Consider the following 16,477-nt stretch of genomic DNA (forward strand, 5'->3'; position numbering starts at 1 on the left):
CTCGATAGTATTAGTACATGCCCCCGTCTTGTAATCTTTAAACTGAATATTGTGATTCACGACCAAATGATGATAACCCCTTTCACCCAACCCCTTGTACGAAGCAAACCCATCCGACATGACTACAGAACCTTCTTCCACATATTCTTCTATCAAAGATGTCAAAACTTCCTTTAAACTACTACTCCAAAAACCTAAAGCCCAACAACCTCGTGCCCCCTTTCGTACTTTCTCTTTCCAAAATGTGACTCATCTACTTCAATTATAACCCCTGCCCCCCCCGCCCCCCACCCCCCAATGACCCCCTATACTTTATAAATTCCCCGCAGACTTCTCTACAAAATGAAAACCAGTCGACTACAATGCTACAAGAAACCCCTGCTTCGTGCATGACAGATTTGCAGGAATATTCATAGAAAAAATAGTAGGTTATCATGATAATTACTTCTAAATTCAGCCTCGATCTTTCGAACCACGTCCCCCTGCGTATGGATCTCCATATGTTATTTTTCCTGCACCTCCACATGTATTCGTCGGAAGTTCGTGATGGCGCAACCTTCATCAAAACCATATAATTTCCACAGACACTGAACTTGCAAAATTCAACAATAACGCCCAATGATTGTAAAAATTTTATAGTTAATGTACGGTCACTTATTTTCTGAAGCAGAATTTTCGCAGTAAAAACAACCGACTCATCCATAACGAACAGTGTGCGAAATCAAGCCCTTATAAATTACTACTACTTATAAATGACGACTACTTTCATTAATAAAAGATGCTGAAAACAAATTACGAAATCAAAACAAAACAATCTACATCGAAGTTTTAATATACGCGCGTTACGAGGAAATCCAGAGAAATCGTTTAACTTTCATTGACAGCAATCTGTGGCACAAACAAAATAACATAGTACATTACGTCATAGGTCAAAGCCAACGGGTGGTATCGGACACTAGAATTGACCCCATTCTCCAAAGATGTGCTGAAAACTAGTTACACACTATAGTAAATTTTCCGAAAGTAAAAAGTTAAACGTAAGTACTGGACAAAACTACACAAAACTGCAAATGCGAACGATGGTATTATGTATTTATTATTGTTTATCTCCTGTAGGACTATTGAAGATGGGCATGTAATGCTTGCACAAACAAAGTTGACACTCGGTGCGGTGGCTGTAAATGCCTTTACGGTCGCTCCCATCAGCCATCGCGCCCAGTGATGAATTCTTCTGGCGAAATGATGGGTACGAAATTCACTGAAACGTCGCGACAATACGACGCCACGACTCGGCTGATAACTCGAGAATTCATCAGTGGAACACGCCGAGAAAGACTGCAATCGCATATATCGCGTCGAGTGTCAACTTTATTTGCGCGCGTTAATACCGCACAGGTCGTAAATTCTTTTTTTTTTAAAAAAAAAAAAGGTTGCCGTATTACAACAGCTTCATTGTGAGCACCTTATCCCTAAACTTTAAAAAATCATATTACGCAATTCTAAACAAACGAAAATGACCTACAGGTACCTCAAGTACTCTGATGAGGCTCTGAAGTCCCTGGGCATCAATGGCTTCTCCAAGGAAGAAACATACTTCTAAAATGTAGAATGTTGGAAGGCATTGATGTAAAAAAAAGAGAGGACTATGCATTTTGAAATGAAGTTATATGAAACCATTATGTTTCAGATTTGATTTGCAGAAAGTGTAATGATGTCAGATACCATAATGAGGTAGATACAAGAGGGAAACATGTATTGTGACTGTGGTACATGACAGCTAGTAAGTATTTAAAAAAATCTCATAGTTCAACTGTTCAAGCTCTGCAGACAAACACTTCTTCTCAACAGGTTTCATTCTCGAGAACACCATCAGGCGTCTTAGGGTAATTCAAAACGGTGTGTACGGCAATATTAAAAAATGTGGCATAAGAACATAAAATCCATCATAAATCACTGTTGTCGAGTAGTAAAATATATTACTTTGTCAATTATGAAATGTAGCAAATCTTAATTCTAAATATATAGTTCAGGCCAAACGTCATGTTCGGAAGCACTCTACGTATTTTCTTCTTGCATGTGGAGTGCCTCCACAAATAACACTGGAACTAGACAGCATATGTAGGAGGAAGGCTAATTGTGTTCGGTACGGTTGACCGTGTAATACATTTTACTGCTTTACAACAGTAATTTGATAGATTTTATGCTGTTTGAAGTCACAGATTTTATGTCACCCTGTGAGTTTTCTTAAATGTATTCTTATGATACCTAATAATGGGGTCTGGAGACCAAAACCATATATAATAGAGAAGTATATATAATCAAATCTGGGTCCCCGACTGTAAGGTTTTTTAAGAAGAAGGAAATCCGATTGATTGAAAAGTTAGTAAGTTGAGACAAAATTCTGAAAAATTACTTAACAAAGAGATGCACAGAGAAATGAACGTGTACGAGTCACCGATTCCGTCACATTTCAAATGTTTAGCTTACGAAACTAATAAACTAAGTGTAATTGTGCTACAGAAGTATCGCATGCAACTACGCCCCACGTCTGTAATGCCGGCCATTTGTTCGCAGCACATCAACAACGATCACATCCACACGAACAAGAAGTCGTTCGTCTGTCGCTGGGAGGGCTGCTCGCGGGCCGAGAAGCCGTTCAAGGCGCAGTACATGCTGGTCGTCCACATGCGCCGGCACACCGGGGAGAAGCCGCACAAGTGTACGGTGAGTAGTGACCGACACGTCAAGTCGGCCACACCTTTCAAGTTGACACTTGTCAAATGCAGACGTACTTGTTAAGAGCACGTGCTTTCTGTATCTGCATCTGTACTTGGCAAACACAGTGAAGTGTGTGGTATATTTCATTGTACCAGTGATGACTTCATGTTTTATTCTGAATGCAGTGGGTATTAACAGTTGCTTAAATACCTCTGTGTCTGCTGCAACTATGTGAGTGATTGTAGCAGTTTTTAGAATTATCCTAGAGTCATCACTTAGTGTAGTCCATGAAACACACTACGGAGGGTGACGTAGATGCTGTGAAGGCGACAGCAAGCTGGTGTTACACATTTTTTTGTAAATACCACGATAGTCACAGATTGCAAATATCTGTTTATTCAGTTATTGATTTTCATCGTCTTCAGATTGGTCTAAATACAGAAATGTGCATATTTTACAAAAAAAGTATATAATATTATTCTCTCAGCTGTAACAAGCAGTTTTGTGATATGTGTGGATTGGGTAATTAGTAAAATACATCTGTCTTCATAAATTTAAAAGAGGAAGCAGTTAAAATATGTTACCATAAGTGGCACTGTCACACGGATTAAAATCGTGATAAAATAGTAACCGTGTATATCCTGGAATGTGGTGTCATCACTTCTGTATTGTGCTACTGGCACCAGTGTTGTAACCACAGTACGCAAGCAACTACCTGGCATTACGGAATGTGTGTTGTTACTGTTCTGTCACGATTTTAATCCGTGTGACAATGCTTTTTAGGGACTGAGACTGCCTTGATCCGTGACTTTCAGGATGTCATGTGAGAAAAATTATAGTTGGGTTTTGCATGATTGATATTTTTGGAATCCGTGCCAGTTGGCCATTGTCAGCGATGTTAAAACTTATCGGTTTTCAGTTTAGGTTCAATATCGTGGTTGTCAGAATCTTGCAATCCGACCCTTCTTGCTGAGGCATTCTGGGAAATTTCCTCTCCACCCTGTCTTTTTCTTATGATGGCCATCTGCTGCTATTCCTCCTTCCAAGTCTCTAATGATCTTGAATTCTCACATTGTCTCAAGTGAGGTAAGTTTGCCACAAACTAGTGCCTTGGCATTCTAATGAGCCCATAAGAATTTCAAAATTTGTTCTACAAGAAAATGTTGGCATGTTGTCTAAGGTTGGTGAGAGGTCCAGACTATAGTTCAAACTACTTAGTGTATCATCATTTCTCATGTCATTTAGTCATGTATTGTGTCATCACTTAAGAGTTAAATTTTTACATAAACTATTGAAAAATCATACATTTTTGTTTCAAATAAACCAATAAAAATTGACAACTTCTCAACAACCAGTGAGTAACTGACAGACGCTGCCCTCCATCGATGCTTATATGAATGAATAATTTGGATAAGGTTCCCACAAGTACAATTTTAACACATCCTTGTTTACAAGAAAGAAATAAAACTTCATAATGTTTTAAGTGCGATGTCTATTCTCCGTAAACAACACCTATCTGAAATAATAATTTTGTTAAACAGAAAACATTCCTGAATAAAATGTGTGATTTTGACACTCACTTGCAACCACATGCAAGTTGCAGTTACGTAATTAACTATTTCAGTTTCCTACATTTCCTGATGTTTCGTTGCTAAAAGTTTTTATTTCAAACAAAGAAATGTCTTTAAAGTTATGTTAAATAGTGTTAATGTCCAAATTGTTTACATTGTGAATGGCTGACTTTGACATTTTTCAATGTTTTCTAGAAACTTCTGTTTTAAAATAGTATGTATTTTATACAAAAATGAATTTCTGTCTTCCTAGATTCGAATTTACTGCATTGTCCGAAGAAAAACATACACACAAAGTTTCAGTTTGTGCAGAATCATAACTGTGCATAAGAAATGAGTTGATGAATTGTTGCAGATCATTAAATTACTTCAGATGATGTTAAATAATGATTAATCTGTTCTCAAGTAGCAAAATTCATTTGCTTGTATTATTTGTGTTGGTACAAGGGTGAATTTTTTATTTTATAAGTTCATTTAAGCTTTAGAAAAACTCATGCACTTGGACTTACCATTCTACTTACTCTTTTGAAGAGGAAACACAATTTTCCCCAGTTGATAGGCAGTTTCTTGACCCCACGTTAGTAAAATGAATGTGGCTGTGACAGCAGCCAGTTGCACACAAATGCTTTGACAGCGGCATCGTTGTCAAATCTGTGTCATCTGACAGCTTCTTTTAAGGGTCAAAACAAATCAGAATGACAGGGTGAAAAGTCCGGACAGTATCAGGATGTTCTAGTACGGTCCAGAATATTTTTGATTTTTTGTCGATTTTGGACAACAGTGTGGCCTCAAGCATTGTCGTGAAGCACGTTCATATCTCAGACTTTTCTGACAATATGCACACTTTCTTTGCTCCAAAAGTTGGCAGTGGTACACAGCATTCACTGTGTGACATTCATAGTGATAACTGATGGGAACAATTCCTTTAAAATCAAACAAGGCTGTTGCAAAAACCTACTCCGTGTAGAGACCGTTTTCCACTTTGACAGGCGAAGATTTCTAATTTTTGTGCCATTCCGTGTAGCTTTTTTTTTTCGATTGCAGGTCATAATGGCGCTCCCACATTTCATCACAGCTCACAATTTGGTGCAAGAAATGTTCCCCTTCAGATTGGTGGCATGTCTTAGCATTTTGCACACCTTAAAAAAGCGAGATTTATGATCTGCACCGAGAAGATGAGAGGCATCCACCTTGCGGACACACTCCAAAATTGAAGTTTGTCAATAATGACCACCTGAGCACTATTGTAGCTTATGCTAACCTCATAGCAATGTCACCGACTCTTATTTGGTGATCGCCTTCAGTAAGCTGACGAACAGTGCAAATATCCTCCTCAGTCGTGCTGATCCTCTAGCGACTTCGGTCCACTGCATTCTCAACTGTTTCTCGTCCTCGTAAAAACAGTTTGTGCCGTGCAAACACTCGGGTCTATCTCGGGGCACTGTCCTCGAGGTGTGCCGCAAGTCTTTTCAAAATTTCAGACTGTTGTACACCCTCTGTTGTGAGAAACTGGATTATAATGTGTTTTGGAACAGATGACGGCATATCTTGTTCGGACATTGTGATTCCGCCTAAAGACGATGTCGTAGTTGCTGAGAACGACTGGCGGAAACAAAAGTGACGAGCAGAGATCGCACCACTCTCTGTTTACAGAAAGGCACGTCAAACAAGAACTCGTAGTTTACATTTCATTCACCATCGTACGATACTTCGTGTTATGATTTTTGGTCTTCCCTGTGTGTTCTACTTACCTATCACTACACTGGGTCTGGCTGTCTAGTGCCTGCGATCACAAGTGGTCGTGGGATTGAATTACAATTGGACTGTGGAAGTTTTCATTCTGCCTTTAATCCGGTCCTCACTTCTTGATGAGGTTAGGAGTCAGTAGGAATGACACGTGGTTCCAATTCCATGTTAAACTGTTTGTCCCTGTGCCCTTTTGGATAATTGGGGTAGACTCGGGACACACGAGTTGCCGAAGTAATGTGCAACTGAAAGACTCGCACCCAGCTCATCCTTCCTCTCTCTCGTGTCGTGTGTTCGACTCGTTTGTCTTATATCTATCTCTGCTCGTCTCGCCCTGTCCGCATTGCTAATCTTTCCTAGGCAGTTTCTGAGTCTGGCACCTCTGGTAAGTGGCAGGGGATGGGGATGTACGTTCCTCATCACATTCTGCTTTCGGGGGCTTCCAGCCAATCCTAGATATGTCGCCTTGCCTGCCTTTCTTCCTATATCCCCCTTTCTTCTTTTTTGTCCATTACCTAGCCTCTGTTGACCTTCGGTAGACCTCGGGCTCTTCTTCCCCCGGGTTTTCCACGGTAGGCCATCTCTAATGTGCAATCGTGTAGATCTATCTGTTTGAGGAAAAAGGGACTGATGACACAGTAGTTTGCTCCCTGTATCCAACCAACCAACCAACTTGCACCCAGCCATTGACCCACACACAGTTATTATTATCCATAACCGTTATTTTAGCCCTGGTTCTTTTTTTTCCAGTTTGTGGTCATTCAAGGCATCAAACTTTTTTCGGACTGTGCTACATATAAAAGTGTTCTGGAAGGTACATCAGTGTAATAAAAATTGCAGAGTGTCGCATATGTTACTAGAAGGTGTGTCGGCTATTCCTGAGCGAATCTGGTGTCAGACAGTTCATTAACCAGCTATCTGAATAAGCCACTTACATCTCGAGGTCAATAACTACCGACTTTGCCCGTCACAGCAGTGCAACAGGATGCAGATCCCCATTAAGAGGCAGCCAACTGTTTTCACGACCGGCCCGAACGGCCGAGGTCGGACACGCACGTCTTCACAGAAATGAGGGCCGTCTGCATGCGGCGAGGCCGCGGCTGCGAAGGTCGCCACGTGCCGCCCGCTACCGCTTGCCGGTCATGCGGGGTCCATTATGCTGAGGACGCTTTTACGACTGCTGCCTTCTGTTCGTAGAATCTCACTGCTGGCAGTGTGATCGCTGCTTCAGTGTCGTATACCCAGCTCATTCAAATTCTCCTGTCAGTGTGCTGATGCAACGGCACGACACGCCGCACTCTGTGTACATACGAATGACCATTTCTCCCTGGTGTTAATGGAACATTCTGAGACAGAAATAAAATAGTAATATGTCTGCCAAAGTCTGATGTAACCTCTTGATTAGCCCACACCAGTATTAGGAGGTGAATTATTAATCTTTTCTGCATATTTGCAATTACTAACAGTTTCTCAACTAAATAGCTTAACAGAGAGAGAGAGAGAGAGAGAGAGAGAGAGAGAGAGAGAGAGAGTGTGTGTGTGTGTGTGTGTGTGTGTGTGTGTGTGTGGAAAAAAACTTATCACTAATTAAAAACGAAATGAAAATAAGTAATGAAACAAAGAATAAAAATGAATGTGTTACATTGCTACTAATATGGATTTCTCGTGCTGCCCTGCAGTTTGCAGCCACCTCAGTATTTCTTAAAGTTTTGCCTGTACCAATTGGGAAAATAACTTGTACTTAACAGTCACATGGGCATTTCCTGCAAATATTACACATCTGTACACGGACAGTAAAAATCAGAGGTTCACATTAGTAACTCTTGCAATAGAAATGAAATGAAATTCACAGCTGGGAAACTTTAAATATTGTTTGCTACAAGGTATAGTGTTTTTCACATTCCTGTTGTTTGCTGCATAAATGATTTACATAGGACATTAGAGGGCCTTTCAAAATTGTAAGGTTTCATGATGTTGTTGTTGTTGTGGTCTTCAGTCCTGAGACTGGTTTGATGCAGCTCTCCATGCTACTCTATCCTGTGCAAGCTTTTTCATCTCCCAGTACCTACTGCAACCTACATCCTTCTGAATCTGCTTAGTGTATTCATCTCTTGGTCTCCCTCTACGATTTTTACCCTCCACGCTGCCCTCCAATACTAAATTGGTGATCCCTTGATGCCTCAGAACATGTCCTACCAACCGATCCCTTCTTCTGGTCAAGTTGTGCCACAAACTTCTCTTCTTCCCAATCCTATTCAATACTTCCTCATTCGTTATGTGATCTACCCATCTAATCTTCAGCATTCTTCTGTAGCACCACATTTCGAAAGCTTCTATTCTCTTCTTGTCCAAACTATTTATCGTCCATGTTTCACTTCCATACATGGCTACACTCCATACGAATACTTTCAGAAATGACTTCCTGACACTTAAATCAATACTGGATGTTATCAAATTTATCTTCTTCAGAAACGCTTTCCTTGCCATTGCCAGCCTACATTTTATATCCTCTCTACTTCGACCATCATCAGTTATTTTGCTCCCCAAATAGCAAAACTCCTTTACTACTTTAAGTGTCTCATTTCCTAATCTAATTCCCTCAGCATCACCCGACTTAATTAGACTACATTCTATTATCCTTGTTTTGCTTTTGTTGATGTTCATCTTATATCCTGCTTTCAAGACACTGTCCATTCCATTCAACTGCTCTTCCAAGTCCTTTGCTGTCTCTGACAGAATTACAATGTCATCGGCGAACCTCAAAGTTTTTATTTCTTCTCCATGAATTTTAATACCTACTCCTAATTTTTCTTTTGTTTCCTTTACTGCTTGCTCAATATACAGATTGAACAACATCGGGGAGAGGCTACAACCCTGTCTTACTCCCTTCCCAACCACTGCTTCCCTTTCATGTCCCTCGACTCTTATAACTGCCATCTGGTTTCTGTACAAATTGTAAATAGCCTTTCGCTCCCTGTATTTTACCCCTGCCACCTTTAGAATTTGAAAGAGAGTATTCCAGTCAACATTGTCAAAAGCTTTCTCTAAGTCTACAAATGCTAGAAACGTAGATTTGCCTTTCCTTAATCTTTCTTCTAAGATAAGTCGTAAGGTCAGTATTGCCTCACGTGTTCCAGTGTTTCTACGGAATCCAAACTGATCATCCCTGAGGTTGGCTTCTACTAGTTTTTCCATTCGTCTGTAAAGAATTCGTGTTAGTATTTTGCAGCTGTGACTTATTAAGCTGATAGTTCAAGGTTTCATGATAGCATAAGAATATTGATAAAAGGCCCAAATACATCCGTACAAATTGCAACCACGAAAATAAACAGGTGTACAACTGGTTCAAAGCCAGTACCTTAAACCTTGAACTTGAAAAAGCCCGTCTTACGCAATTCCAAAGAAATATCATTTACAGGTCTTGCGAGCGGAGTTCAGTGAACGTTTGATGTACGAGGTTCCACGCTATAAATAGAATTAATTTCCATATGGACTATGCTTCCCTTTCTAGTGTTCAGAAGGAGTTTTATGCTCTGGAACACAAGGTTTCTGACAAGTTGCCAGCAGACATAAGATAAAAAATTGAAAATTCCCAAATATGTGAACATGAAATAAAATGACACCTCATTAGCCACAACTGCAATTTGTGAGAGCACTTCACTCGAGAATGAACATTTTGAAGAACTAACTTTTGTATTATGCATTCTGAGTTTGCCATAGAACTGATAGCATTCTGTGTAACATTAAAATGATTTCCTTAAAGTACCACATAAAAAGAACTGAGTACTGTAGCTGTTTTTGAATGGATTAGAACCAGTGATAAGTTGTTGTTTGTATACTGTAGAGAAGTAGCTGGCAGTGCTAGCTTCTGGCTGTTAATGTAGAACTTCGAACAGTGTAAAGACCTGAATGGAATAACAGCAGTACTACGAAGAGGATAAATTACTACTCACCGTGTAGAGCAAATGTTGAGCCGCAGACTGACACAGTGAAAAGAGTGCTATACATTTAAGGTTTTTACCCGAAAGGCCTTCTTCCAAAATAAAAAACAATCGTACAACCCTCGTACACGTGACCACAGTCTCTGGCCGCTGAGATATAGCAATCTTTTTGTCGTGCCTGTCTACGACTCGACGTCTGCTCCGTATTGTGTGCATCAGTCTATTTTTTCATAATATAAAACTTCACTCGTTCCATGTTCTGGGGGACTCTGTATCTTGTTCGGATTTACAGAACTTGATGTGTGAATGAGTGAATGAAGAATGTATTATGTAACATGACTAGCCATCTGCTTGGTGTGTGGCTCAAAGCAAAATAGTCCTGTATGGCTTTCATTCGTATGAAACATTTAATATTGTAATTACGGTTACTTGTCCAGTTATCGAGTGACTCTGCAGAATATCAAGTCGTCACAACTTATTGCAGGTGAACGTAGTACCCTGTTACTAGCTACTTGTGTATTTATGTAAACAAAAATTGCAATGACATATGCTACTGTGCAACAGACACAACATTTTGCTGATCACACTGTGTTTCTACACTACTTGTTCACTTAGACTGACACATTTACTTATTGTGGTCATTGTCACTAGCATACCACAGCACACATTTCCCTCTAGAGTGATATGTGGAATATGCTTCCAGTAATGTACTGAAATTCATTCTAGCCATTGTACGTCATAAACAGTCAAACATCTGATACGGATATTGTATTGTTTGAATGCAGCTGCAACCTGCAGCGTATAAAATGCTCCTCTTAAATTGTTTTCGACTGTAGTTCATTTTTAACTATCCCATTCATCGTGCTAGAGTGTTTCCATCTTCAAAGATGATAAATATGTAATTTTTCTGTGCCTAGATAATTTACTCATCTTATGAAAACTTGAACGTGACTGTATAAAGTGTAAATACAGTCCCAGCTCAACTCCACCATTTGTAAAGCTCGTTCTCAACTACTGAATTTAGTCTGGTTTCAACTGTAGTTACAGTTTACTCCAAAATACCAAGCTCGGTGCAATATATTTAAAATTGTTCAAGAGCAGTAAACACAACATAAATTTTATGTACTTTTTTGGATCAGTGCTCTCAATATTGTTGATTCTAGTCATTCAGTTAGGTGCCTGGATTTTTTAGAATTAACTTCAACATCCAATTTTAATACTATTACCATTTATTCACATTTTCATTAGAAACTGTATTATTGCATTCTAGCAAATCTTTCCACTCGTAATTGCTCAGCCACACCATACGCCTTACACCAAAGAAATTACACCAAAGGCACAACTGCGATCTCAGTATTAACAAAGTAGTTCATTCCTATGTAGTGTGTTGTTTCTAGAACAGTGTATTGTGTTGTCTATTAATCAGTGAGGCCATAAAACTGACAAGTTTCATTACAAATGGGATGCTTTTGTGCAGTTCGAAGGTTGCATCAAGGCGTACTCGCGGTTGGAGAACCTCAAGACGCACTTACGCTCACACACGGGGGAGAAGCCGTACACGTGTGAGTACCCCGGCTGCAGCAAGGCTTTCAGCAATGCCTCGGACCGTGCAAAGCACCAGAACCGCACACACTCCACCGAGGTAAGCAGTGCTACGTGCTGGGTCCGCTTTCTAGCTCGTTTGCTGTGGCTCACGAGTAACTCTGAATTATATCTTTGTGTTTTTCCAAACATTTACTAGTTTCATTGATACAAATTTCTCTTCCTAGAGTAACGAATCCATTCTCAAATGCTTTTATCAGGGAATAGAGGTAATCGTTTTATCTGCCAGTGTCAAATTTCCCAATAGTTTTGATAACTGATCGCATCACAAACAGTGTATTTTGGAAAAATCTTTATTGCAGCTAATTGTTTAAAGTTAAATTTTTTGCAATACGCAGTTACAGATATAAAACCCACCAAAACAGCCCTTTAGCTTTGCAAACTTGTAAATTGACACAGTGTCCGCTCGCTTCCCTACTGCCAGCCGATCGCCGAACAGAATACGTAACATTATGCAAATGTATTTCTCATGGTATGACAGAACACTCGGAGGATCTTTACGCTGATATTTCCTCTGTAATATTTTTACTATTTTGTCGAACGAAGTGTACGGCGAAAACTCAATCTGTAGTGTATACTAGGACAGTGTCGGCTGAGAAAACCGAGCAGGGAAGGTGGCCTGTTTTGCACGTTTGTGAAGCTAAGCTAAAATGCTGTATTTGTACTTACTAGTAAACCCCCGAGTATTTGAAAAATCGAACACTTGCATATAAAACAGCTTCAGATTTCTGATTACTTTAGAAACGAGTTAATGTTTTAAATACTCGACTGTAATGACGCAGGTGACAGAAAGTTTAGGAAAGTGTCGAAATCGTGCGTAAAGCATTTTGGAAGTTGCCGAGTGCTCACATTATGAAATACTGAACGAATATAGTCTGGGTAATCGGCACTCCATTTTAATCAAAAACTAGTTTCTCACGCTTCTTAGTGTCTGTGCCACAATATCTCCTGAAGTACTTGTCATACAATGATACAATTTTGCAGGTATATTCTGTGGTATATGTGGATACTGTCTGCAAACTATGTTGCAAATACAGTTAGTAGTAAAGAAATTATAAATTAAAATGTCATGCCTGTTGTTGAAGATGTATTAAATGAACAGCAAAAACTACAAACTTCATTCCTTTCACCACTGTTTTAGGTATGGCAGTGAGGAAAATGTTTCATAACGGTTTCGCATTATGTGTAAAATTTGTTGTAAGATGTAAGTGCTTTCACTCTTAATCAGTGGATGAATATAGTCCAAATATTTGCCTGCTGTCAGCCATGCTGCCTCAGACAAACACACAGCTTCCAGTTGTAATACCTGGTAAAGAATAAATTAGAGATGACCTGTTGAGTTGCAGACAGGCACAATGAAAGGGCTGTTACATATTAAAGCTTTTGGCCAAAGCCTTATTCCGCAAAGGAAACACACACACACACACACACAGTCACACAAGCAAGCGTATTCCGTGCATGTGTGACCGCTACCACCGGGACTCCTTACTTTAAAGCAGTGAATGCACTCACAGAAAACATTTCTTTTATGATGCAGTGACTTCAGTTAACCATTTTTCCCACCTTGTTCATGTAAACATTTATTGAAAGTTTCCATTAAGAAATTAGTTTGGCCAATACAGAGCACAGCCTTATGTTTAAATGTTCAATAATGCTTTCAAACAAAAGGTGTTAAAGTTTTACGTAATTCCAAATATATCATCTCGTGTAAACAAGTCTAATTAGCACTCATTTTCTTTTCATGCATTAAGGGGCATGACAGGTGGTAAGTACTGCTCGCTCTCACTAATTAATATCATTATTATCTCTTGTGTTTTGGACACAGTAGGAAGTATAGAAAAAATTGAATTCTCCCTCTCTCTCTCTCTGTCTTTCTCTCCCGATGCACCCTCCCCCCCCCCCTCCCTTCTCTGCATTTATAATGAGTCTTTATTTGTGAAGTATTGTGACTAAATTAAGTCAACATTCTATAATATAATTTTAATTTACTCCATATCCAAGCAAAATTATGTGTTTTTCCCTGTGGTGTCCATGTAAAGAACACTTAATAAATTTTAAAAAAATAGCACTATTTTTGTAACTTCATAACCGCATTGTGTGGAGAGACAAAAACACTGTTGTCTTAAGATTCTGGTCTCGAATTCAAACGTAATCGAGTGAGATGCTTAAAATTGATTTTTTCCAGGGCCTCATAACATTAGCTACAAATAGTTAGGTCTCAGTTAAATGTTCCTTTTCAGTTCATTTTAAAACGCTTGACCCCCTTATTGGCAGTAGCGTTAACACGTACATGTTTCTTTTTGACATCTGTTCTTTAGTAATTTCTTTTATAAACTACAAGTAGTCATTTTTTGTGCTGGTAGTGATAAATATTAGGTGTTTTGTGGTCATTCTGAAATGCTAGCGTAGAAAACTGACTACCCAAAATATATCTAGGAAAGACCTGAGCAGAGTTCTGCAATGCATAGTAAATAAAAAAATTCATTTCTGTGTTTTAATGTAATTACCCATTGTTTCATCCTCTAATTACTGAATTCTAAAATATTGTGAAAAAGTTAATGTGGCAGGTGGTTTTGTTGGCAAAACATCCCAATACGTTGCGATAAAAAGGATATCGTCACAATAATAATTAAAATATATACTTAACTTGCTTGATGAATAAATGAGGCCAGGGATCTTTATTGAAAGAAGTTACTTGACTCATAATTTACAAAATCTTTACATTTATTTAATCCACGTTTGTCAAGTCAATGATGTTTAGTTCTTTTTAAAACTTGCGATTACAATTTAATAAACAACTAATTTAACTACAAAATTCACATTAAAATTCACTTGAGACTTCAAACTAATATAATTACAATGCTGAATTATTGTCAGTCTCTCTCTCTCTCTCTCTCTCTCTCTCTCTCTCTCTCTCTCTCTCCTCAATTTAACACAATTTAACATTTCTTACTTACATAATTTTGCGTTCTTGGTGATTTTTGTTTTACAGTCTAATGCATATTTCTGTGGCTTCGAAAGCATTTCTGAACTTAAAAAACTCACATCAAATCAAACTATTTATTCAAAACTACAAAATACTGTCACAGAAAAGGCAGAGGATTGAAATTAGACAGTTTTTGGGCCTTAGCACTAAAGAAAGCAAATAATACAACATTTCACCACTGCAACCCTCCTAACACACATCAGCACGGATCCGCGAATTCCCATAAAACCGAAACCACCGAGGACAGTAAGTAGTATGTTCAACTTTTCAGTTAACACAACTTTCATGAAACTGACTTATGTATAGGAAAGTATCACAAATTACATGACATTAACAAAGTGCTGCTTTGCATTTGCTTAACTGAACTGAATCGTGTGTATAATCAACCACGACCACCGAAAAATAATCAGAATTGAAGAATACCACTGCAAAACTAAAAAGACAGTGTAGAAATTAAAAGGCAAATTACAGCTATGAAATATACAAGTACATTGTACTCTGTGGATCTTGTGTGTATTGTATTCTGTATTTGTTGTAGTTATCTTATTCTCCAATAGTGCACAATGTTGGCATTACATTACAGTGCACTTTAAAACGTTATCTCTGTAGTTCATACCACAGATTTGCCAATGAAAATAAGTTTTTTGTGTAGGCTGTAGTACACTTTTTCCAGTAAAATGTACCGAATGGAACTCCTGACAACAGAACTCTCTCACGACTTTGCAGAAGCCGTACGTGTGCAAAGCCCCAGGTTGTTCCAAGAGGTACACCGACCCCAGCTCGCTGCGCAAGCACGTCAAGACGGTGCACGGCGCCGAGTTCTACGCCAACAAAAAGCACAAGGGCTCGGACGGGGGCGGCAGCGCCGACGACGGGGGCGGCCCGGGGGGCGCAGACTTGGCAGGCGGCAGTCCTCGCAGCGAGGGGATGCTCAGCAGCGGCAAGACGCCCAGCCTGTCCAGCCCCAGCGTCAAGTCCGAGGTGAGTGCGAGAGGCAGTATACGGAGTGCGGCACGGCACTCTCTCCCTTGCTCCGATTTGAATCTGCTCGTCGTGCAGGCGGAGGAGTAAGCTTTCTGATTTCTATTAGGAGGCGAGTTCACCTGTGGGCCAGCACGGCAGCCCACCGAGTGTGACACAGCACGCGATCTGCGGGGGCGGGGAAGGCGGCGGCGGGGTCCAGGATGACGCCCTCGTGGCGGACTCTGGCCACGCTCTGCTCACCGCCGCCGAGGAGTGGGCGGAGGAGGCTGTCGATGAAATTGATGTGAGTCTAAATTCTACCATTATAAGGAGCAAAATGGTTTTTATATATATATATATATATATATATAAAGCTTACTGCATTCTGTGATAGGCTGATTGGTACAGCAACCAGTTTCCCTTTAGATGGTTGTTACCATCATTCTGACTAACAGCATTGCTTTGATAGCCTTTCAAGGATCTGAGGAAACCATAACCAGGTAAAATACATTATTTGTAATAAAAATAACTTTTCAGTCATGACTATCTCTTTATATAAAAATGTCCTTTGTTTCATGAAATTGAGGCAAATAAAGCATTAAAAAACTGTAAACAATTTTCAATAGAGAGTTAATCCTCATCCACCCAGCAGAGGTGAAAAATTTATATGTGGAGCGCCATTGAATTGTGTTGTACAAAGATGATGTAACTTACCAAACGAAAGCATTGGTTTGTTGATAGACACACAAATAAACACACAAACACACACACAAAATTCAAGCTTTCGCAACCAACGGTTGCTTCATCAGGAAAGAGGGAAGGAGAGGGTAAGACGAAAGGTTGTGGGTTTTAAGGGAGACGGTAAGGAGTCATCCCAATCCCGGGAGCAGAAAGACTTACCTGTCCCTTCTTCCCCCCAAGGTAAGTCTTTCCGCTCCCGGGATTGGAGT

General features: G+C 39.6%; 1 protein-coding gene across 1 annotated transcript in view; it reads left to right on the plus strand.

The window, feature by feature from the left end:
* LOC124719017 (transcriptional activator cubitus interruptus) overlaps window positions 1-16,477 on the plus strand; it is a 190,053-nt gene that overhangs the window by 138,995 nt on the left and 34,581 nt on the right. The window contains exons 7-10 of the mRNA XM_047244683.1: window positions 2,575-2,724; window positions 11,454-11,618; window positions 15,291-15,545; window positions 15,655-15,831. Coding sequence (XP_047100639.1) covers window positions 2,575-2,724; window positions 11,454-11,618; window positions 15,291-15,545; window positions 15,655-15,831 — 747 coding nt within the window. The remainder of the gene's footprint in view (window positions 1-2,574; window positions 2,725-11,453; window positions 11,619-15,290; window positions 15,546-15,654; window positions 15,832-16,477) is intronic.

Source organism: Schistocerca piceifrons, chromosome 10, assembly GCF_021461385.2.
Source record: "Schistocerca piceifrons isolate TAMUIC-IGC-003096 chromosome 10, iqSchPice1.1, whole genome shotgun sequence".
NCBI classification, from domain to species: Eukaryota; Metazoa; Arthropoda; class Insecta; order Orthoptera; family Acrididae; genus Schistocerca; species Schistocerca piceifrons.